At 56.1% G+C, this 22,909-nt stretch overlaps 1 protein-coding gene across 1 annotated transcript in view; it reads left to right on the top strand.

The window, feature by feature from the left end:
- The first annotated feature begins 4,825 nt into the window (after nt 1–4,825).
- Nucleotides 4,826–22,909, top strand: part of RALGDS (ral guanine nucleotide dissociation stimulator) — a 34,298-nt gene continuing 16,214 nt past the window's right edge. The window contains exon 1 of the mRNA XM_023730843.1: nt 4,826–4,976. Within this exon, the coding sequence (XP_023586611.1) occupies nt 4,839–4,976 (138 nt within the window). The 5' untranslated portion in view covers nt 4,826–4,838. The remainder of the gene's footprint in view (nt 4,977–22,909) is intronic.

Here is a 22,909-nt window from a genome sequence, read left to right as displayed (position 1 = left end):
ACATTTTGATGCATTTTACAAAAGTCTCTGTCTGCCCTGAATTGGGAACTAAAAACGAAAACCACTGGTTCTTCACCACAGAGTGTCCAAGGGTACTTTGGGGTCACATTTTTTGAACATGTAGCATATGCCAGGCCCTGTCCTAAGTGCTTCCCACTCAGAACTACCTTTTTGAGGCACCTCCATTTATGCGCCAGAAAACTGAGGCTCACAGAGGGACAGTAACTTGCCCAATTTCACCCAGCTTGTAGCTGCTGCTCTAATCCTTGCAGTTGGACATTGGGCTCCTTGCAGAGCCGGACATGGAGGGCAGGCCCAGGCTGGAGAAGGAGGAGCCTTCCTTGCTGTTATGGGAGGAGGGAGCTGCCTAGTGTCCTTGGGGCACAAAGCTTGCAGGAGCAGCTGGGGCAGGGCCCGGGTTCTTGGGTTCTCAGCTCTTCAGCTTCTTGGCAACATGCGTGACTCAGTGGGCTGGTAAAAGGAGCCGCAGGGGAGCCCTGTGGTGAGTGAATCAGCGACCTGGGAAGCTGACCGCTGAGTTACTGTTCTACCTGAGGTGGGGCTTGGTAGTAACTTGGTAGTAACTCAGTAACCCAGTGGAGCCAAATAAGCACAGCTGCCAGATAAGCACAGCCCTTCTTTGCCTTTCTCCCTGCAGCTCCCCAGGGCAGCCCACCCTCCCCAGCCCTTAGCAGGTGCTTCCTGTGGCTCTGCCGTTCCCAGGGGTCCCGGGTCTCCCAGCCTGGAGTAGGAGAACAGGCCTCTCCTGTGGGGAGCAGCTGGGAGCATTGGCCTCATAGCTGAGCAGGGTTGGAAGCCCCACTCTGCTGTGTGGCTTGTTCAAGTTTGGTGCTGTCTCCTACTTCTGTCCACTAGCTCCCTGCAAAACCTCCCTCATTCATCGTGAAGATCAAATGATATCCACACTGTTACATCAGGGAATGGTAGAAACGTCAGTGTGTAATTAACTCTGGCATAAGCACTGGGTTGGGATGGTTGGGGGAGGGGAGAGGGGGGAGAGGAAGAAGATTTGGGGAAAATAGAAGTTATAGTCCCAAGCCTGGGCCTCCTAGAGGGGTCAGACTACCCACCCCAGCAACAGGGACCCCCAGCACCAAGCCTACCTCTGCTGCGAGGAGCAAATTCACTTACGATCTTTATCCTTGGGGCAGAATGGAAACAGCAAGGTGTCCTAAGGGCCAGATAGGCCTGGGTGAACAACTGGCCTCAGAAATGACCACTCTGTGACCTCGGGTCAGGCATTTGCCCTCTCTGGGCCTCGATTTTTTCAGTATTACAACAGAGATAACTACTGTGGCTTCATCTGCCTCCCAGTTGCTGCGTGGATGAGTGCTTTGTCCCTGCCGTGGAATTCTAAAGGGAGGATTGGGCTGGGCTCTGTTGTGTAGGTGGGGTTTGGTCCAGTCCCCAAGGCTTCTAATTGTGGTCAAGTGCCCGCCTATGGGCTGCAGAGTGGCTGTGTCTGCCGAGCCCCGGTCCCTGGTAGTCTTATGGTCAGAGCTGAGGAGGGAGGGGCTGCCAGATGGCGATGCTCCCCAGATCTACGCCTTTTCCCCAGCTCTGTGGGCCAATGTGCAGTACGCCTAGTTCGGGACTGGCTGTGTCTTGTGCGCTGTTGTGTTACCATCCCTGGTGCAGAGCAGGTGCACAGAAGGCTGGCAGTGACTCTGTCGAGTGACTTAATGGTGGGCCTCAGGTTCCCACAAACAGGGGGAGGAGACCTGAGCTGCCCCCTCCTGTCCCCCGTAGGACCCCTGAGTCAGTCAGGAGGCTGTGGGAAAGAGGAACGAAAGCGGGAGGCCGTGGTCTTTCCTATCTGCTTCCTGGACAGGATGTCGTGCTGAGTAAACAGCTTTGAAACTGAGTCACCAGTCTGGCTCAGAGTCAGCTCCTAGCGACAGCCACAAGGTGTTTATAAACAATGTGCCTTGCACCCAGCCAGGGCCTGTCCCCCAAGGACGGGGAGCCTGGGAGAAGTGAGAACCCCCGTGCTGCCCGTGCACAGCAAGGACTCCAGACGTGAAATGCAGCAGGCCCCCACGTGTCCCTCTCTGCCCCTCAAAGTGCTGGGGAGCATGGGTGCATATATATGCACACACGTGTATCTGTGAGCAGGATTCTGGTACACCTGAGCCTGTGCGTGGCTGGCCAGGTGGCTTATTTCAGAGCCATCTGGGGTGGTAGGCAGAGCATCGTGGGAACCACTGACAAGTCACGTAACCTCAGTTTTCTGGGCGAAGCGTGGGGACGGCTGTTGTTAGCGCTCACAGAGCTCCACGCACAGTTAGTGCACAAGAAATGTTTGTGCTCCGTCCAGTCTTCAATAGACCCAGCCCCAGAAGGTGGCTGAACTGCCCTAGCACGCAGCCGCGGTCCCCAGGGCAGATGCTCCCAGCCCCCAAAGCCCTAGTTCTTTGTGGCCGGTCCACGTTCCAGGCGGTGACAGAGATGTGGTGCATCATGTGGTGACACAGGCCGGCAGGGAACAAAGGCGCTTCTGCTCTCCCTGACGCTGGGGGGCGGGGTGGGGCGGGCCGTGGGGACCACGTGGATGGGAGGGGCGTGCGTGGGTGGGAGGGGGCGCGCACTCCTCCTCTCCCACCCTCCCCGCCTCCCTGAGGGTTCCGCATTTCTGAGCGGTGGCTGGCCGGTGGTTCGCCTGCCTCCGGGCTGTGACTCAGGCCCGCGGCCTTCTCAGTAACCACACCGCCCGGCCCGCCGCCTGGGGCAGCTCTGGCTGGCTTGGAAGGGCTCAGAAGGAGTAGACCTGGGATTGGACCCCGAGGGTAGACTGACGGGTGCCTGAGGTACCAAGGATCTTAACCCGTTGAGCCTAGCTGGAGGCTGGGGCTGGGGGAGGCAGTTTGGCAATTATGAGCTGTGGCGGGGAGAGGTGGGGCCTTGCACGGGGCCTGGTACCCTGGAGACACTCAATAAATGTTTTCTGAATCAAAGACTGTAACACACACACACACACCCTTCCCCCCACGGAGCAGCCTGCTCCGTTTGGTACCCTCCCACTCCTCTGCTCCTCACAGTTAAACACTTCCTCCTAGGGCCTCTTTAAATTGTCTCCCCCACCCCAGACCCCACCCCTTCTCGTGGCCATGCTGTAGGGAAGGCTTACCATCCATCGCCCAATGGGCCCTTCTTCCACAGCTACAACAGGCTGGACTGGGCCTCCCGTCCCTCCCACCTTGCAGAGCAGGATACCGGGGCTCCCCTCCTCCTCCAGTTCATCTAATGCCCCCAAAGGCTCGACAGAGGTCACTGTCAAAGGCACAGGGCAGCCAAACTAAACTGCATCACAGCAGTGACCATAGTCATATGGCCAGGCAGTTGGCCATGCAGGGGTGAGAGGCTGAGGTTGTGGACATCCCAGCCACTCCAGGTTACAGGCTGAGGTTGCGGCCACCCCAGCCACCCCTGGGTTGTCTCCCTCCCTGGAGCTCTACTGACTGCTGCCACCTGTCTCACTCAGATCCTGCCTGAGTGTCCACACAGGGCTGCTCTCCCCATGAGATTGAGTGCCCAGAGGGTAAGGGCCGAGCTGGTGGGCTTTACAAAGTGCTGTACCCATCCCAGCTCTGGGCCCAGCCTTGGGGAAGGAGTAGCTCAGCGGCTAGGGTGTGTCTGCCAGACCCCCTCAACCACTCCCCTCTCTTGGGGACCATCTTGGGGTCTGGTTGCAAGACCACACTCTGAGTGCCACTGGACAGTCCCTAGACTGCCATCTCTGTGCTTGTTCTTGGGTGTGGAGTCAGGCCACAGTACTCCCGGGCAGAGGCAATAGCACCAACATTTATTGAGCATTTATTAGAGGTCAGGTACTGGGACAGGCATGTCACCCCATCACACCTCTATCCTCAGGCAACCAAGTGGGATAATCAGAATTCAGTTCTGCTCAGTGTGATCCCCGAGCCAGGCCTGCGCTGAGTTCTTGTGGAATCCTTCAGCCTCTTGTGCCTTTTAGAGTTGGAAACTGAGGCCAGAGACACTAAGTCACTCGCCCAGGGTCCCCAAGTTAGCGGAGAAGTCAGGATTTGAACCCTGGGCTGGCTGATCTGCTCTGCTGTTTCTCAGAGGTCAGGGCTGAGTATCAGTGTGCAGCAGGAGGCCAGAGATGAGGCCTGACGCCCAGAGGACCGGGCCTCAGAGCCTGGCATGGAGCAGGAAATATGCTGAATGAAGAAGGGGAGCAGGATGGCTGGCAGGAGGGACATCAGGGATGATGGCTGTGCAGCTGGGGCTCTCTGGGCTGACACCATGGGTGTTCCCAAGGTCTCTCCTACTGTGTTGGATTGGTACCATGTTGGCAGACAGAGCCTACTCACTCTCCCTTAGAGAACGCCCACCCCAGGGGTTTCCTATCTCGTGTCCCTGCAATCCTTTCTTCCTTGAAAGACGCTGTCCTACAGAAGCCCACCAGGTGAGAGCTCAAGGTCAAAAGCTCTGGGAAGCTGGAGCTGGGGAGTGGGGGCCAGGGGATAGGAGGGAGCAGGGGACTGAGGGGACAAAGGTTTGGATTTGAGTTTCAAAACCTCTAGACACCTCCCCCACCCCCTCCTGGTATAGCAGATCAGGAAACTGAGACCCAGAGAGAGGAGGAACTTGCAAGTCCCACAGGGAGGCAGCGCTGAGCAGGGATAGGAATCAGGTCTCAGCTCAGCTGGGTCCCCTGCGCCCCACAAAGCCACCGGAAGAGGATGTGAAACGCTCTGAAAGGCAGGGCAAGGGCAGCAACCAGGCGCTGGTGGGACTCCGGGTCAGGGCGAGATGCTGGGTCCTGGCCACCCCTGCCAGGGCCCAGGGGCCTGATGTGCCTATGGGGCAGCTCTGAAGCCCCTGCCCATCCCCCTCTCCTCCCTGCCTACTCTGAGGTCCTGCACACCCAGCCTGCTGCCCTCTACTCACAGCCAGGGTCAGGACGGCCACCTGACCACAGTCCCAGGAGGGTAAGGAAGCCAGCCTCTCGGCTCTGACTTCTCTCTGGGCTCTGGGCTCTGGGCTCTGGGCTCTGAACTCTGAACTGACAGGAGTGTCTGTGGGCCTTGCAGAGCTGCTGGACGGATGCAAGGCTGGGATTCTCCCTGCAAGATCTTGGCAAGTCCCTGCTCTCTCTGGGCCTCAGTTTTTCCATTTGTAAAATGGGTGTGCGGACAAGGAAGTGAGTTTTTCTTAAAGCTGTATGTATTCATTTAACAAGTCTTCTTTTCTGATGGTATGCTTTTCCTAGTTACTTTTGGTGCCTTTTCTGAAATGGTGGTAATGTTAGTGGTGATTTTTTTTTTTTTTTTTTTTAACTACCTTGGTGAAATAAAAAGTCGGCAACCCTGGGTCTGTTCCCCCAGTTTAAAATGAAATCTTGTGTCTGGGTGCCAAGCTCTAGAGGAGCTCTGAGGTGTTTCTGGAGCTGAGGGCTATGTTGGGCAAGGAGGGCTTCCGGAATGTGGTGGTGGCTTGGAGTAAGCGGGGTCTCCTGCTCTCCTCCCTTCAACCAGGCTGGGCTCGCAGCACCAGGGATTCTGGGGCTGAGCCCATTGGATCTCAGTTGGTGTTTTGTGTGGCACTGTGCTGAGTGTCTGGCTCTGCGGGTGATCTCTAGGCACCCAGGCTGGCTGGGGTGGGGTGGTGAATGGGGTCTTGGGGTATTGGAGGAGAGAACCAGGTCCATCCCAAGAGGAGCAGACCTGAGCTAGAGTCACCGGACCCACTCAGCAAAGAGACCTGTCTACTGTCTTTGGCTAGCCCAAGGCCTAGTATGAGCGGGAATTCCTGGCCCTGCCCATCACAGGAGCAGGTATGACAGCCGTGCGGGTGACACCAGGTCTAGGCACTTGGGTGCTCGACTCAACTGGGGTGGACGGGCAGCCTGGCAGAAGGCCTCCCGAGGACCCTTGTTCTCCACCCCCTCCAGCCCCACAATGGCCCGGGAAGCAGGCCCGGCTGGCGTCATGCCTGCTGTGGCCAGGGGGAGGAAGGGCTGGGTGTTCTTTGCCTGTGTCTCGGTGGTGACTGCCAGGCGATGGGCCATCGCCCGCCGCACCACTGTCCGAAGCCCAGCACCTTTGCCAGCACCTTTGCCAGCCCCAGCAACAGAGGTGAGTTTCCAGGGCAACAGTGCCTCTGCCAGGAGAGGCTGGGTGGGTCAGAGCCAGGGCCCAAGGCTCAGGAGTTGGTTTCCCACTGACTTCCCTCCCCTCCTTCCCTGACAGAACTGGTTGAAGGAGTTTGGTGGCAGCCGCCCAGGCAGCTCCATCTCCCCTTCCAGTGTGAGAGAGGAGGTTAGGGTTGCTGTGCTGATGGGGTGAGGGTGCCCACTCTGCTGGTCTCTCTACCTGCCTCCAGCTTGGGCTAGTTGGTGGGGGATGGCTGTGGGCTGCTGTAGGGGCTCCTGTTTGTATGGTGCTTCTTCCGTCACAGAGGGGTTCTGTGTGTTGTTTTATCATTCACTCTCCTTGAGAACTCTGAGAGCCAGTTGGTGTTATTAGTATTGTCCCCATCTTACTGATGGAGAAATAGGTTAGGAAAGGGCAGAACAGGGACTTGAACCTGAATCTAGAACCATCTAATGAGATGGTTTTCCAAACCTACAGAAAAGCACGGCCTGCCCGGGGCTGGGTGCTCCCACACCCCACACAGCTGTGATGGTTTTCAGCCAGCACTTTCCTGAATGCTTAAGAGGAGCTCGGCTAATCACCCAGCAGGGGAGGGGAGACAAGGGAAAGAGCCAGGGGTCCCTGAGCTGTGGACCCCCAGGCCATGATGGGAGCTTTCAGGTAGCGCTGATATCTCCTGCCAAGCACAGATGTGGGACTCTGCTGGCTGCCTCCCAGTCAGGGCCCCAGGGCTTGGGGACAGGCTTGGGGCTGAGACTGTGGGACCCGCCAGGCGATTGGTCCATTCCTTTCCACGGACAGAGGGGCCATGTGTGTTCAGCTCTCCCGCCTGCACCCTGCACCGCTGCCAGCCCAGCCTCGGCAACGGACGAGACCTTGTGTCTCTATCTCTTTCAACTGTTTCCCTTTCTTACCATTTCTATCTCCGTTACTTTCCGTGTTTCCGTCCCAGTTTCAGAGTCTCAGTTGCCACTTCTGTCTTGTTTTGTCTCTCTTTGCTTCTCTTCCTCTCTTCTCTCCACCTTGGGCTGTCACATATTGAATTGGTGGCCCTTGGGGGTGTGGGTGACCCCTGGGGGTGTCAGGCACTGAGCACCCTTGGAGTGGGAGACAGTTGTGAGAGCAGCCCCAGCTCCTACTCTGTGGATGGCATTGATCACGCTGATACGTGAACCACGTGTTTGCTCCTCTAAGAGCTTTCACAACTATACCCTCAGAGTCAGGGGTCGTGAGCACCCCTTACAGGGTGGACAGCAAGGCCCCACAGTGAGTTCACGGCTGAGCCCGAACCATCTGGACCTCAGTCCTGGCTCCAGGCTTTCGTGCATCTTGTTCTGGTTGCCCTGGGACAGTAACGCCCTGTGAGGTCAGAGATTTGGGATGGATGATGATGTCACATCCCTGCGCCCGTTGGTCTCCTGGAGTACTGGATGCTATGTGATCAGCTCTCAGCTCAGCCTGCAGCCCATGGGAATTACCCTACCCACCATGGAAATTGAGGCCCCTGAAGGTTCTCCAGAACCCAGCTACAGGGAGTGTGTCACCTCCTGCCAAGGTGTGTGCTCACCCACCCACAGAAAGCCAGCCCAGGACTTAGGCAGGCCAGGAATGGTGATGCTGGTGTCAGGAAATGACTGGGGAACCGGGCCAGGCCACACCCTCTCCAGGGGCTCTAAATATAGGCCACAATAGAGACAGATGGTGACCTCCATCTGCCCAGGGACAGGTGAAAGGTTGTCCCCTGGGACGTGGCCTGAGTCTGGGAACCTGACTCTGCCATCACAGGCTGCGGGTCCACATTCCCAGGCCGGAGCTGACTGATGGCCACCCCTGTTAGCCAGGGAACGCGCTCACGGGTGTGCACAGACCCCACTGGGCACCTTACAGTTTACATCCTCCCTGGCTCCGAGAGGCGCCCCTGAACAACCACCTCCAGTTTAGGGAAAAAGCGTGCTCAGGCCCAACCACTGTGGTCCTTTTTCTTCCTTGCCATAGTCCCAGCATTGGTCCCCCAGCCAAAGGGATCTTTGACCTTTCAGTGGCCTCCCAGTGCCCTCAAAAAAAGACTAACTGTATGATGTGGTACCACCTAGCACCTCCAGACTCTTCTCTCATTGCGCCCAATGTGAGACTCTCTCCATGCTGTCCCCACTCTGGGCCTCTGCCCATGCCATCCCTTCTCCCTGGTCCATGCTTCTCACCCCTTTGTCAGGTACACAACACATGATTCATAAATGCTGTTTGAATGAACATTTAAATCAAGACGTAGCCCAGGGCCCTGATGGGAATGGGGCTGGGTGCAGCTTGGACAATGTCCTCCAGGTGCACAGCAGCCCGGACCCAGCACTGGGCAGAAGACAATGTCCAGGCTATAACACACCTTGGCAATCACCTCTTCCAACCTGGGTTTGGCCAAGGCCACCAAGGGAGACACCCTGAGAGTCAGGGTGGCCAGGTTGTCTGAATTTACCGAAGAAGCCGGAAATGTAGATTTTTATATGAAGTCACTTGACCTTTTACTGTTGGCTCAAGAATATAAAAACACTTTGCAAGCCAAACACAACGCATACGTGGGTTAGCTTTGGCCTGGTTCTTGTCCCTGGCCATCCATTTGCAGTTTGTTAGCAATGACAGGTCATGTGTGGGATTTTCTGTACAGTTGTTCTTGGTGGCTTATTGTGATCCCTGAGGAAGGGGAGATGCACTCCCCAGGAGAGGTGGGGGCCTGGGAAGGCTGAGTGGGTGGGGGTAAGATGTGAGTAGGATGAAGAAGGAAGGGAAAGACAACACTTGGTAAGAATCCCCCACTTCATATAGTGCTTTATGCTCTCTGGAGCTTTCCAAAGAATTGTTTCCTTTGTTCCTCCCAGCAGGCCTCCAAGGGCAAGAGTTATCACTGGCCTTAATCTTCAGACTTGCCCCTTTTAGTGAGGCTGCCTCCAACCTCCAGCCCCCCAGCCTCCTCTGACGGCTAGTCCAGGCAGAAGGACTCAGTTTCCCAGCTGCCCACTGCCTGGGCCCCCAAAGCAAAGCTCCCAGCCCCTTTGGTCATAAGGATGCTATGAGTGACCACTGTGGGCTTGGAGCCAGGAACCCGACAGCATGGGGAAGTGGTGAAGCTGATCAGGCATTACTGCCCTAGCTCCTGGTTTGGAGTTTCTGACCCTCCCTCAAAGGCTGCTAGGAGCCTCAGGGGTGTTGGAGGGTGAGTCTCAAACTGTCCTTTTTTTTTTTTTTTAAGCTATCGTTATGGAAAATTCCAAATACACACAAAAGTAAAGAAAATGGCATAATGAACCGCTATGGTGCATCCCCAGATTTAATGATCATCAGCACAGGTCACTTGTTTCACCTCTTACCACCCCTAGTGCCCACTCTCTTCCGGCAGGTAATGTTTATGCAGATCCCGGGAGTATCATTCCATCCATAAATAGCTCAATATGTAAACTCAAATAGTAACTGCAATACCATTATCCCACCTAAAAAATAATGTGTGATATTATCAAATATCCAGTAGTGTTTATATAGTCCCAGTTGCTTCTTAGTCTTTTTTTTCCCTGTCATTGAGGCATTTTATTTGTACATATGTATTACATCCCTGGAAAAAGAGTCCCAGAATTTTCCCCCTTGTGTGTTTTCATCTTGCTTCCTCGTGGTCCGTGATGCCAGCTGAGGTCGTCAGTACCATGAAACCAAATTGACGGGACAGGAGCAGATTTTTCTGCCAGTTTTCTAGATCTTTGAGTTGCCCATTAACTCAGGGCTGATCACTCCTGTGAGGTTCACAACAACCTTCCCAGCTCTGCGATCATCGATTTCGAATTCGCCAATGTAACCATGCTTCATCACCCAGGTTAGAAACCGAACGATGACTTTGGAGCACGACCTGATAAGAACCAGGCGTTTGCCCGTCTTCTCAGCATTACTGATGCTCTTGAGAGCGTAGGCCAGGATGTTCGTGCGCACCATTATGGCGGCATGGAAAGATGGCGGAAAGAGGAGGGTAGGGGCAAGCACTTGGTGTCATCTCTTAGTTGTTTTTTGAACAGCTGGCTTGTTCAAATCACAATCCAAAGTCCACACATTGCATTCAGTTGATGTCTCTTACTTTTCTTTTAATCTATAGTTTCCCCTTTGCTTTTCCCCCTGATAATTTGATGGAGAAACTGGGTGGTTTGTCCTGTAGGGATTACCACAGTCTGAGACGTGCTGATTGCATCCTCATGGTATGTTTCACGTATTCCTCTGTCCCCTGGATCTCCCCCAAACTGGTAGTTCTATGTAGAGGCCTGACTGTACTCAAGCTCAGTTTCTGGCCTGGGTGGCACTGTGCTCTTCCACAGTGATGGCACAGCTCGGGGGAGAATTTGAGGTAAGGGACACGAAGACTTTGGAGAGTGACTTGCACCCACGAGGTGCCCAGGAAATCTAGCCCCTGTTGCTAACGGCCTTGAGGCTGCATCACCTGCCTGCCTGATCTCGAGGCTCCAGGCACCATGTCCTGAGTAAGGTGCTTCATCAGTGTCATCTCATTAGTTCTCATTATTATTCTCACTTTACAAAGGAGAAAACTGTGACTTGAGGTGAGGTAGCTTGCCTGGGGGTCACAGAGTAAGAAGCGGGTGGAGCTCGGATTCAAGCCCAGGTATTTCGATGCCAGAGCTTGCCCTCCATGCTACACTGCCACTCTGGGAGCTAGGGCCCCAGTGTGTGGGTGTGTGCGGCTAGGCAGGGGTGGGGGAGCCCCAAAGGGGAGGTGAACAAGGCAGGGAGGGGGATTTTGTAAAAACAGACACCAACCAGAGAGACTGGTTAAGTAATTGATGGGACCTCTCCCCATGTAGATGTTGTCCAAGCAGTCAGATGGGATGCAGCCAGGCCAGTGGTGTTTGGGGAGGGGTAGTGATGGTTAATGCCCCCACTGTCCTGCCCCTTCCCAGGCTCTCCCCCCCTCCACCCCCGTGCACCCTTGAACCAGAGTGGTGGTGATATGGGATACATTCCTGTGTACTCTTATGAGTCACTTGGCCTCATGGGCCCCTTTTCTGGCTGTAAAATGGGCACAGCCTTGCTTCTCAGGTTCTTCCATCTGAGAAAGAGATATAGAGACAAAGAGGGGCAGGCAGCTGCCCAATTCACTCAGCATGTTCCAAAATCCCAGAGGCACTGAGCTTGGCCCTGGAAGAATGGGTGGGAGGGGAAGCTTGGAACCAGAGGGTCAGTGTCTGGGTCGCCCCTTGGTTGCCCTTTGAGGACTTTTTCCTCTGAATGAGCTGCCACCCACCTCACCCTCCCAGGTGGCAGGGTATGAAGTCATCCCAGGGACCTCCACCCCAAACCAAGTCCACCCATCTCACCCTCAGGAATGCCTGCATTTATTATGTTTCTGATTCTAAAAATATTTATTTTAGAAAATTCAGAGAAGTAAAAAGAAAAAATACTTACCCCCGCCCAGAAAGAACCACCGTTACTTTTGTGAGGTAGATCCTTCTAATCTTATGCGTATGCTATGTCCCATTCATAGCTGAAGCATTGTCCTGTATAGTGAAAGAGTCTGTTTCTCCTATGGTTTGTATGGCAGAGTCCCCTGATTTATTTCATCACTCAGTCCATGGTGGGCACTTCTGAGTTGATTTGGTTTGGCAGTGTAATCAGTGCTTCCATAAACATTCTTGTCTAGAAATCTCCATCCACAGCTCTGACGGTTTCCTTATGATGAATTCCTAAGAGTGGGATTACCCAGTCAAAGGGCGTGAACATTTTTAATGCTCTTAATATAAACTACCCAATTGTTTCCCGCCTGTTTTTGTCAAGGCTTTGCCTTGTGCCCAGACAGGAAACTGCCCGGCAGGTGCTCAAGCTGCCCAGGTGGATGTCCAGTGGATGTAACTTTCTGGGGCCCCACTGTCCATAGACATCTGAGGTTTGGCACGGGCACATAATAGGGATGCAGGATATGCCTGTGGAATGTGTGGTCTGGTCCTGCCCCCTCATTTTATAGATAGAGAAATTGAGGCCCAATGGGTATGGGACTGATTGTGGGGAGACTGGTGGCATTGCCAGGGCTGCTAACAGCAACGCTGACCTCTGTGAGGACTAAGGGCCAAGGCTAGGGCAGGCCTCAGCAGTGAGTTAGGTGTAGATGTTTACTCATCCATTCTACAAACGTCTTTAAAATGCCTCTCTTGACCCTGCTATTAACCCCCAGGCTCCCTTTTCCTTTCCTCTCTGCCTTCTGGAAAAAGTGGCTGAGGCTTCCTAACCCCACTGCCTCTCCATACCTCAGCAGCCCCACTTCCACCCTGACCTCTCCTGAGACAGTGGGCACCAAGGTTGCCAGTGGCTCTAGCTGACCAGGCCAGTGGCCAGGTGCTCTGCCTGGCATTTGTCACTTTTGATCCTTGCGTCCTTTTTGTTTTCCCCTGTCCCCTTACCCTTTCATTGTTTTAGAGTAATTGTGGACCATTTGGTCTCATATAGATGATTTTTTGAAGGTGCATAGTACTCACTGGTAATATTCTTTATTTTATGGACCAATCTGTAATTTAGCTGAAAGGCACCTCCCTCCTTTTTGAATTTCTGTAGGCCCCAACCCTGGTAACTCCATCTCGAGTTCTCCCCCACCTCTGACCGCTCTTCTTCTGCCTCCTTTCTGCCTATATCAACTTCTCACGGTTAGCTGTAGTGCTGGAAGGAGATAGTGCCGGGAAAGGTCCTGACAGGGGAAGCACAGTACACTCCCCCTCCCAGCCTTAGCCTAGCACCAAGCACACAACATAACACTCAGGACTTCCAAATGTACATGTACCTCCAGCACGTGGACACCATTCTACTACTTACCAGTACTGGCCAGCCCCCGGCACCGTGCCTTACATTGGTAACCTAATGTGATCCTCTCAACAACTCTTTAAGGAAGTGATTTCCATTATACATATTTTCCAGATGAGGAAACTGAGGCTCAGAGAAGTTAAGCAACTTGTCCAGAGCTACAGGGAAGGGCTGAACTGGAATTCCAGGCCTGGCTTTAGCTTCGGATTCATCATACATCAACACGTACACAACTCACACCTATACAGCCTACCTGTACACACACAGACACGCACACACACACACACACATTCTCTCTCTCTCTCTCACACACACTTCTCTGGCCCCCCCTGTCCTCCCGGCACTGCCCCTCGGCTCCGACCTCCCTTCTCCCGGGCCCCGCCCCTCCGCACCTTCGGCCCCGCCCCCGGTCGATCCCCGCCTCCGGCGTGACATCAGCGGGGGCGGGGCCGCCGGCCCAGAGCTCAGGCAGCGCCGAGCCGCTGTTTCCGGGCTCCCGGCGGAGCCGTAGTGTGTGGGACGCAGTGCGCCTGGAGCTGGATGTCCCCGACAGCTGCTCGGTGGTGCTGCACAGCTTCACGCATCTTGACCCGGATCTGCCGCGCCTGGAGGTGGGTGAGCCAGGACGGGCCCGAAGCCAGCCCCGATGGGGGGCGCGTCCGGAGCAGACTGACCCACTAGCAGAGCGAGGCTGACGCGGGCTAGGAGCGGAAGGGGGTGCTCCTTAGCAGGTCACTTCTCTTCAATATAGGTGAATTGAGGGTCCTTCCACAGAAATCCAATTCCTTGCTCAATCCCCAAGACAGCAGAGTGGGCATGGGGCTGCCAGTACCGCAGCCCATCAGTTTAGGGGCCAGAGCTGGATTTTCATACCTCCTGCTCAATACCATACCAGGGCATGCTCTCACCAGCTTAGGCATGCCTACCGGAGCTCCTGCATCACTGAAATGGACCTTTTCCCGCTGTGCTGTCACTGTTTATGTCTGTGGCCCCAGCACTGCCTGTGAACTTCCCGACTGCATGGGCTTCATCCTATTTCACCTTCCTTGCCAGCGAGGAGCCAGCACCCGGCACTCTCAGGCTTCCTGGTAGCAGACAGTGGTTAGGGTGGCAATACCCTAGAATCCTGAGAGGCGGTTGGGAGCCTACGGGCCTTCCAAACAGCCCCTTTTGGGGCCAACGTGGAGATCTGATGACCAGGGAGACATCAGGGTTGCTGGGCCCTGGCCTGGGGGAGCGGGGTGGGGGGAGGTGCAGAACTCCAAAATGTGTGGCCAGGTGTCCAGGCTGTGAGGGGATGAGATCCTCTTGGGCCAAGGGGGTGACTCATTTCTGTTTGATTAGAAAATGTGCCGACACCCTGAATTTGTAAGGATGTGGGAGGATCCAGGCAAGAGGGAGTGTGTATGTGCCTGTCATGGATGGGGGCGGGGTTAACTGGGGGAGGACCCTTGACTCTTGTTTATGGTGAGCCCTGGGCCGGTGGATCCAGCGGATGGCCGGCCGGGTCACATGGAGGTGCCCCCCACCTCCTGCCTGAATCGCTCCTGGCTCCCATGCAGCAGAGGCAGCAAAATGCAGGGCAGTGCCTCTCACCCGCCTTGCATGGGACCTAGAAAGAAGGCTGACTGAGGCCACCCGTGGGCCGGGGGTTCAGAGCAAGTCTAGGCTCTGTCTGGACCAAGCCTTGACAGTGAGGTTCCTGGCCCCTTTGCTGTTTAGGGCTCCTTGGTGGTCCCTACCTCCTTCATCACTGTAGGCCATAATGCATTGTAATTGTCATGGTTGTCAGCCTCCCAAGAGCCTGGATCTTGTGCCTCTATGTATCTCTAATGCCTGAACAGGGCCTGGATGCATATTTGCAGAAGGATAAAGCGTGTTTCCCTCCCCAGGTTGGGGAGTGGGTAGGAGGTAGGGGGCTCTTGGACAGGAAGCGTCCAGGGCTCTTAGAGGGTGGACCCAGGTCTGGGAGACCCTTTCCTCCTGAGCTTGGCAGGTGGCAGGGCCAGGCATGCTCCTGTCCCTCATTTACCCAGAGTTCCGGCCTTCATTGGCAGCTGGATGGAGCAGGCCCCTCGGGAGAGTGGGGCGGAAGGCCTGACACCAGCCCGGTGCTCATCTGGCTTTCATTACGTCTGGCAGCTGCTCGGACGTAATGTGTGCAGGGAGCGTCTGGCCTGAACCCACACGGGCCCAGCAGGTTCCTAGCCAGAGTGGGTGGGACTCAGCTGCTTTCCTGTCTTCTCTCTTTGTCTCTCTGTCTGTCTGCACCCTGAGGAACCCGAGAGAGAGGCAGGTCTGAGCTCCTTCCTTGCCCAGGGATCTGCCTTCTGTCTTTCTTGTGCCGCTCTCCCTCATCTGTCCTCAGTGCTGGGATCCAAGCCGTGGCCGCTGTTTAGAAATCAAAGGGGAAGCTTCTGGCTGGGGCAGGAAAGCCAGGGTCCCAGCAGGAGAGAAGGCCACTGCCAGAAACCAAACACAATGACCATTTACCATGGGCCGAGGGGAGGGGTGGGGAAGTACCTATTCCTCCAGCCAACAATCCCCTCCCCCCAACCTGGGGCTGATTTCCTGGCTGCTGTATCAAGCCAGAGCTGAGCGGCGCTGCTTGTGGTCCCTGTCCCCTCTAGGAAACCACCACGCTCTGTCTGCCTTCCCTACCCCCATCCCTATTTCCCTACCAAGCCTTTACCCAGTCCTTCCCTGTCTGGGCTGCCAGGTGTTGTCACACATCTGGGCATCCACTCGTCATCTCCATTCTAACCAAGTGGGACCCAGCTTGGGCTTGGCGGTTATGTGCTTTCTAGAGGTCATGGAGGTCCATGTCTCTGTGTCCTACCTTAGCCAGATGAGAGGTGTTTTCGAATCTGTAGCACCTACTGGCTGCAGGCACAATCAGCTCATTCTGTCGCTTAGCCAGCCCTAAAGAGTAGGTGCCAACCTACTTTATAGCAAATCAAGGATCAGAGAGGGCGAGTCCCTGACCTAAAGGCATATATGGCAAGCAGTGATGTAGCCAGGATTCGGACACTGGTAGTGTTCTTCACTGGGGCCTGCTGTGAGCAGAGCCTGCGGGCATCGGAGAGGGATAGGGCTGAGCTCGCTGTCAAGGGAATTGTAAATGCATGGGCAGGACCAGGCAGCTGTGGGAAAACAGGACCAGACCCAGGCAGCCCATAAGCCCCGGAAGTTGGGCAAGGGGTGGGGATGTTTATAGTCCAGAGGAAGGCCAGAGGGGTTTGGGCTATAAGGCACTGGGGAGAGCTTCCAGGAGGAAGCTAGACCCCAGAGGTTTAAAACAATAGCTAATATGACCCAGCCCTTATGGGATGCCCTGTCCTAAGCAGTTTGCATGCATTGTGTCATTTTGAGGTCAATACTCTGAATAGCCCATTTAACAGATGAAACAGCTGAGGCACTACAGGTTAATTAGGTTGCACAAAAAAATCACTGAGCTAGTAAGTGGCAGAAGTGGGATTCCAACCCAGGCAGTTACTGAAGACCAGAGTGCAGCTGTAGGAGGAATGGATGAGGAGGGCTTCCGGTCTTCGGGATGGAGACGCCCCGCCCTGGCCTCCTTCCTGGTTGTTCTCTCTTGGCCTTACTGTCTGCTGGTCTTCAGTTTAACCCCCAGAGCCCATTAGTAGCACCTTTGACACTGGAGGCCCGAGAGAGGTGGCCTGAGCAATGTGCCTGTGCACATGTTTGTAAGTTTTATACCATGTCATTTGTTTTGTAATCTGCGAGGAGGGCCTCTTGGCTGACTCCAAAGGCACAGCCTCCAGGAGCTTAGGGACTGTCATGTTCAGGCGGGGACTGTCTCTGGTGCCCCTTTTGCTTCCCTCCTCTGGGATCCCTGGAGAAGAGGGAGCCAGCCAGGCTGGTTGGTGCTGGGTCCTCGTTGGTGGATGACAGTCCAGAAGCCTTTAGGTGGGGAACGTTTAGGCATGTTGGGATGTTCCCCAGGAGGTTCAGGGTGGCCCTGGGACAGGGGTGGGTGGCAGGGGCAGCACTGGGAGATGCTGGACTGCTCGGCGGCAGGGCTGGGAGCCGAGCCTCAGGCTGGAGGTTGGCTGTTTCCAGCCTCCGCTCTAGGAGCCCCTTGCCTCCCCTCAGCCTGGCCCTGTGCTGGGGAGAGGGGTTCAGGGCTGATTCCGCACTGGCCCTCGGCAGGCACCAAAGGAGCAAGTGGGGCAGTTTCAGGAGGCTGCACCCAGCTGTTGGAGGTCTGGCTCCCAGGGGCTGCTGGCTGGCTGGCTGCCCAGACAGCTCCCACGGTGTGGCTCTGTGTGGTGTGGCTACCCTGTTCCAGGTCAGGCTCCAGCCCTGCAGGTCCAGAAACACCGTGTTCCCGGACACGCAGGCCCAGTGAAGCAACTCTTTGCCGTCCAATTCAGAAGGGACGGAAGTTGAGACCTGGGGCGTAGTGCAGGAGTTGCCAAGTGGGGTGGGATCCAGAAGGTTGCATGGTGAGCACAGCAGGACAGGGAGCGAGGGACTGGGCTTGAAGAGTTATTGGCTGTGGGTGTTGCGCTGGCACTTTCTCTCCACTATAGGAGCCATTTGGTGCTTGCGTAGCCTTGCCTGCAGGCACGTCTAGAAGCATGTCGTTCTCTTGAACCAAGAGGCATTGTCGGGTATGGTGGTCAAGAGCTTGGGCTCTAGAGGGAAGGGAGCTGCCGCACTAGAATGCTGGCTTGGCCCTAGACCTGCTCCAGCTCTCCAAGCCTCAGTCTCCTCATTTGTAAAATGGATATGATGTTGGTTCCTCCTTTTAGGATTCTGGGGAGCATTGATGAGACAAGCAGTCCACACAGTGCCTGGCATGGAGTCAGAGCCCAACAGGCCATGGCTGCCACAGTTCTGCTTTCTGACTGGGTGCCAGTGTGGCCCTGGCATTTGACACCTTTGTCAGCATTGGTCAGAGGAGTGTCAGGCCTGAGCTTCTGGAGCACCCAGTTAGGAGCACCTGACGTAGCCTGGCTAGGGCACACTGCCCAGTCCAGTCAGCACAGTGCTTCCCAGGCCTGGTTCTTACAGCCGTTCCTGGGAGCCCCTGCCAGCTACCCATAGAAAACCAAGCAAGAGCCAGACCTCGGCATGTCCCAAAGGACATGGGAGTCACAGGCCTGGGTTCAAATCCCTGGACTGTCTGCCACTTCCTGGCTCCATGACCATCCCTGGCCTGTCTGCCACTTCTGGCTCTGTGACGTGGGCAAGTTCCACAACCACTCATTTCCTCATCAGTCAGGTAGGGTGTTGGGGGGATTAAATGTAATGAGTGTACGAAGGCCCTGGTACCCAGGAAGTGCTTAGCATGTGCTGGATGCTGTGTTTGGCGGTGTTGGTGATTGGACCAGGCCCTCAGCCGGTCTCTCCCAGACCATCTCGGGAGCCGGCTGCCCTCCTCCTCAGGCATCATCAGCCATGCCCCTTCCCAAGCCTGGTGTCCTGCTTGCCTGACAGCCAGGAGCCGCTCATGAAAGGACAGGGCAGGTGGTGGAGAGGGGTCTGATGTCTCTCCTCCCCGACTTGAGCCACGCTTTTTTTATCCTCTTTAAATGCTGAAGTGGCAAGTAGCTGGACTCAAGCTGGGGGGAGGGTTCTTTGGGAGATGGTTGGCCTCTTTGGGGGCTCAGCCAAGCTGGTCGCCCACCTCTAGTTTCTGGGGTCATCAAGCTCACTGGCTGCCTGGTAACCAAGCACCTTGTGTAGCTCCTGGTTGAGAACCTCTGTGCACCTTGGTGTCTGGGGACCAGGAGTGTGATCTGCCTCCGTCCAAGGCTGCTCTTCCTTCTGGGGTCCTGGCTGTGCCTTCGGGCTCAGGGTGCAGTGCACCTCCCTGGGGCTGGACATCAAGGACCATTCTCTGGACACCTACTGCACACCAAGGACCATTCTCACTCCCCTGTGGGGGCTTGAGAAGTCCTGGATTCCCTCCTCAGCTTGGATAAGCTCTACTTGACCCCTGGGCCTCCATCTCTGCCTCTGTAAAATGGGGAGTTTGCATGACATTCGTAGGGTCCAAGCTCTGCTCTGGGAGTCTGGGATTCATGTTTTGGCTTCTGCGTTCGAGCAAAAGGCTATTAAGAGGTCAGAAAGCTGCTGGCTTGCTGCCCACCCACAGTGCTGTAGGAAGACCCGCCCTCCCTCCCTAATGGCACTCTTCCAGGCTTCTGGAGCCTCCTGGCAGGTTCCGGGCAGGTTTCCCACTCAGGGTTTGTTCTCTGCTCCTGGGGGCTGCGGCCCAGGTGTCACAGACTACGACGACAGTGACATCATCAGGTCCCACTTACTGAGCGCTTTTGTGAGCCGTGTGCTGAGTGCCGGATGCCGAGCTGGGCAAGCTGCGCGGGTTCTCTCTTGACCTCTCACGGTCGCCCTCTTAGAGAGCTGCTGCTGCTCTCCCCATTTCACAGATAAGCTCACTGAGGCCAAGGCTGAGGGGCTCTGGAGAGCCCCCCCATGAGGGCTTGTGGGCCCTGGGAGGGGCCTCGTGTGTTCAGAGCTGCAGGGTGCTGGTGGGTGCTGACGGTGGCCGGGTGAGGGCCGCAGGGTGACCTCTGGGTGACTCAGTGGACCTGGGAAGCTGGCCAGTGGGTGTGGCGAGGTCCCTGAGCCAGTGATGGCATGCATACAGAGGCTCTGTGATTTGACTCCTGCCCGCCCACCTGAGGGGACCAGCCTCTGCACCTGTGGCCCTGGGCGGGTGAGATGAGGAGGAGACTTTGGGGCAGGCTCGCCCTCTCCCTCCCTCTGCTCCAGCGCTTGGCCAGGTCTCCTTAGGAGAAGCTAGCCTCAGCTGGAGGAGTTTGTGCTCTGGAGGCCCTGCATGGGGCTCCTCCTGGGGAGATGGCAAGGCTAAGGAGAGGCCCAGTAGGTTACCGCAGGCCTGTCCTGATATAAGGGGTGGGATCAGGCCCCTGCTGGCCACTATTGTTCTACTTTGAGGGGATTGGGGCTTGGCCTGTAGCTTCCTCCGTCGGCCAGAGACACAGCCTGCCTGCTGGCCTGTCACTGTGAGAAGGCTGATCTGGTGACACGCTAACCAGATACCACCTGGGCCCTATTTCCCCTCCTTATTCTCAGGCTCCAGCTGTGCTCCAAGGGACAGCAGTGTGTGGAGTCACCCCAGGTGTCCATGCTGCTGGCCCCTCCTCATCAGGGCCCTGGGGGGACCAGACCCCACACTTTCCTTGACCAAAGTGTGGAAGGCAAGGCATTGTGTTCAGAGACATGGCTGCTGACTGGGTCCCAGGGCCCTGGGGACATCAGCAGGTGCCTGCTGGGAGTGGGACAGGAGGATCTGTCCCTTGAGAACACAGCCAACCATGTGACATTCTTTTCCCAACAGTCAGCTCAGAGCTGCTGTGGGTGCCCCCTCAGTGGGAAGGCATTTTCTCCGCATCAGCTGTTTACTAGGCCACCCTACTCCTCCCCTGCATGCCCCCAGCACTACCAGAGCATCCCTGGAGGGCCTGACATTACCTAGATAGGCTGCCTGGTCCTGGGCCTGCTCGCTGTCCGCTAACAGAGAGGGTGGCCCAGTGGCCTGGGGTTGCCTGCAGGCACCAGGGCCCCATCTGTCCCGTCCCAGAGTGTCCTGGGTGCAGAAGCCAAGGCCGTTGGCTGCTCCTTCTCTGTTCCTGGAAGGTGATTGACAGCGGGAGGGGATAGATGCGCCAGGATGCCACTTCCTGCTCATGGGGCCCAGGACCACTTGGCTTCAGAGCCCCACGCCTCTGTCACCTCTCCGTGAGACGGTTTCAGTGGTGCCTGTGCTCAGCATTGCCGTCACGGTCTGTTTTTGTTGCTGTTGCTGCTGCTGCTGTTACATAAAGGAAGCAGAGAGGACAGGGTTAGCTCCACACAGCCGGGAGCAGCTCATCTGCAAGACGGGGTGGTGACGCCCATCCAAGCTTTCCTGTCCCAGGCATGTGTGGTTCTCAGAGTTCCTCCCTGCCCCCCACCAGGCTGGCAGAGGGGGCCACAGCAGTGGGGAGGAATGGGGATCACATGGCAGCTGTGCAGGGCCAGGCCAACTGCTCAGCTGCAAGCTGAGGGCCATGGCTCCCTGACAAGCCGCTATTTAGACCTGCTCTGGGATGGCTGAGGCCACGGGCCCCAGCCCCTCCTATGGGTTGGCCTGTGCAGCCGGGCCCAGGAAACACTTCCATTTGGTGGCATCGATGGGGCCCTGCTGGGAGCCAGGCGCTGTGTTGGGCTCCTGAGGGGTCAAGTGCAGGTGCCCTTTGGTATGTGGGTCCCACAAACTGCTGATGGGATATTGCCTGACTCCTAGCCGGGCCAAAACAAACAAACAAACCCCTTGCCATCAAGTCGATCCTGACTCACAGCAACCCCATGCGTTAGAGTAGAACTGCTCCATAGCGTTTTCTTGGCTGTAATCTTTACTGAAGCAGATTGCCAGGCCTTTCTTCCTTGGCACTGCTGGGTGGGTTCAGACTGCCAACCTTTTGGTTAGTAGTCGAGCACAAACTGTTTGCGCCACTCAAGGACCTTCCAGCTGGGCCAGATGGGGCTAAAAGCCCTGGAACAGAGGGCAGAGACCCTTCAGCCTTTACAGGAGGCCACCTCCAGTCCTGGAGGAGATGTTGGGGCTGTTGAGGCCTGGTCCGGAGGGTGGACAGCAGCCTCCAGATGTCACCAAGGCCTCAGAAGTCTGTCTCCCTGAGGGATGATTTTCTAGTCAGAGGTGGCATGTGTGAGGCAGGAAAAAGCAAGCAAGCATCTGTTTTGGTTTTTCTGCTTCAAAAGCAGGAATTTCCCATCCTCGGTGGAAGGGCTGGACCTCCACCAAGTGTGGGTTGCAAGGCATGTGTGAGTGTGCGGGGTGTTGCCTGTGGTTTCCCCACTAACTTCCAAGAAACGGGGCTGGTTCTCTCTCCGGAGGAGGCAGAGGGTCAGGAACTGAGTGTTATTTCAGCAGCTTTCCTGTTGGTAAGAAGCCCAGAGTGGGAGGGTGGCCTTGTGTCAGAGGAAATGACTTCTGGAGGAAGGTTCCCGGCCTCCCTGAGGGGTGGGAAGGAGGCAAGAAGGCCAGACCTCCGATCTCTGACCCCAACTGTGCTGATGTCAGGGGGTACAACCCACAGAACACTAGGTTCCTGAGTCCCCACCCAGAAGGCCCAGCTTATGCTGAGGGCTAGTGGGTCACATGCCGAGTCCACACTTTCACCCGGACTTTCTCTGAGCTCCTTACTCACCATGTGTTGGGGGGCTCAGCCCCCATCCTAGCTGTTGGTATTGACTATGCCACTGATGACCCTTTGCCGACCTAGCACTTCCCAGTTCCCCCCTGCAGCTCTCAGGGGTCAGTATCTTTCTCCCTGTACCCCAAAACCCCTCCTCCCAGCTGTGAGCTCTCCTTTTCCCTGGACGGAGTAGTGGGAGGGGGGCAGTATTGCCCAGGACGACCATGGCTACGTGGACTAAGACAGGGCTTGACAGTGCAGCCCCCGGGCCAGTCTGCCCGGCAGGAAGAATTGCTGCCTTCTAGAACAAGGGCCTTTCCTTTTGGCCGAGGGGTCTGGAGAACAGCCGGAGGACTCCCCTTTCTTTGCTGTTCCAGTCAAGGCCCCATGATTTTGCGGTTCCTTGGAACTTCCAGCCTTCAGCGTGGACCTCAGTACTGTGACGTTTTATACCCTGCCCTGTGCACATGGTGACAGCAGGAAAATGGGAACTCCTCTGTTGCCCAAGCGGGCACAGGGCATGAATGAGCAGAAGGGGAAGGAAGTGGCCTCGGATGTGGTCATCGGGGACACCCTACACCTGCTCCAGACCCGTGCTGCTGACTCCAGGGCTAGGTTGGGTGACTAGGAGGAGCTGCCCTCTCCTGCTGTGTCAGCCCTTTGCCCTCGAGGCTGGGCAGATGTGGAAGCAAGTGTGAGGATGGCTGTGGGCCCTCTGGTCATGGG

Source organism: Trichechus manatus, unplaced genomic scaffold (assembly GCF_000243295.1).
Source record: "Trichechus manatus latirostris isolate Lorelei unplaced genomic scaffold, TriManLat1.0 scaffold00038, whole genome shotgun sequence".
NCBI lineage: Eukaryota > Metazoa > Chordata > Mammalia > Sirenia > Trichechidae > Trichechus > Trichechus manatus.
This window is presented reverse-complemented; position numbering and strand designations above follow the sequence as displayed.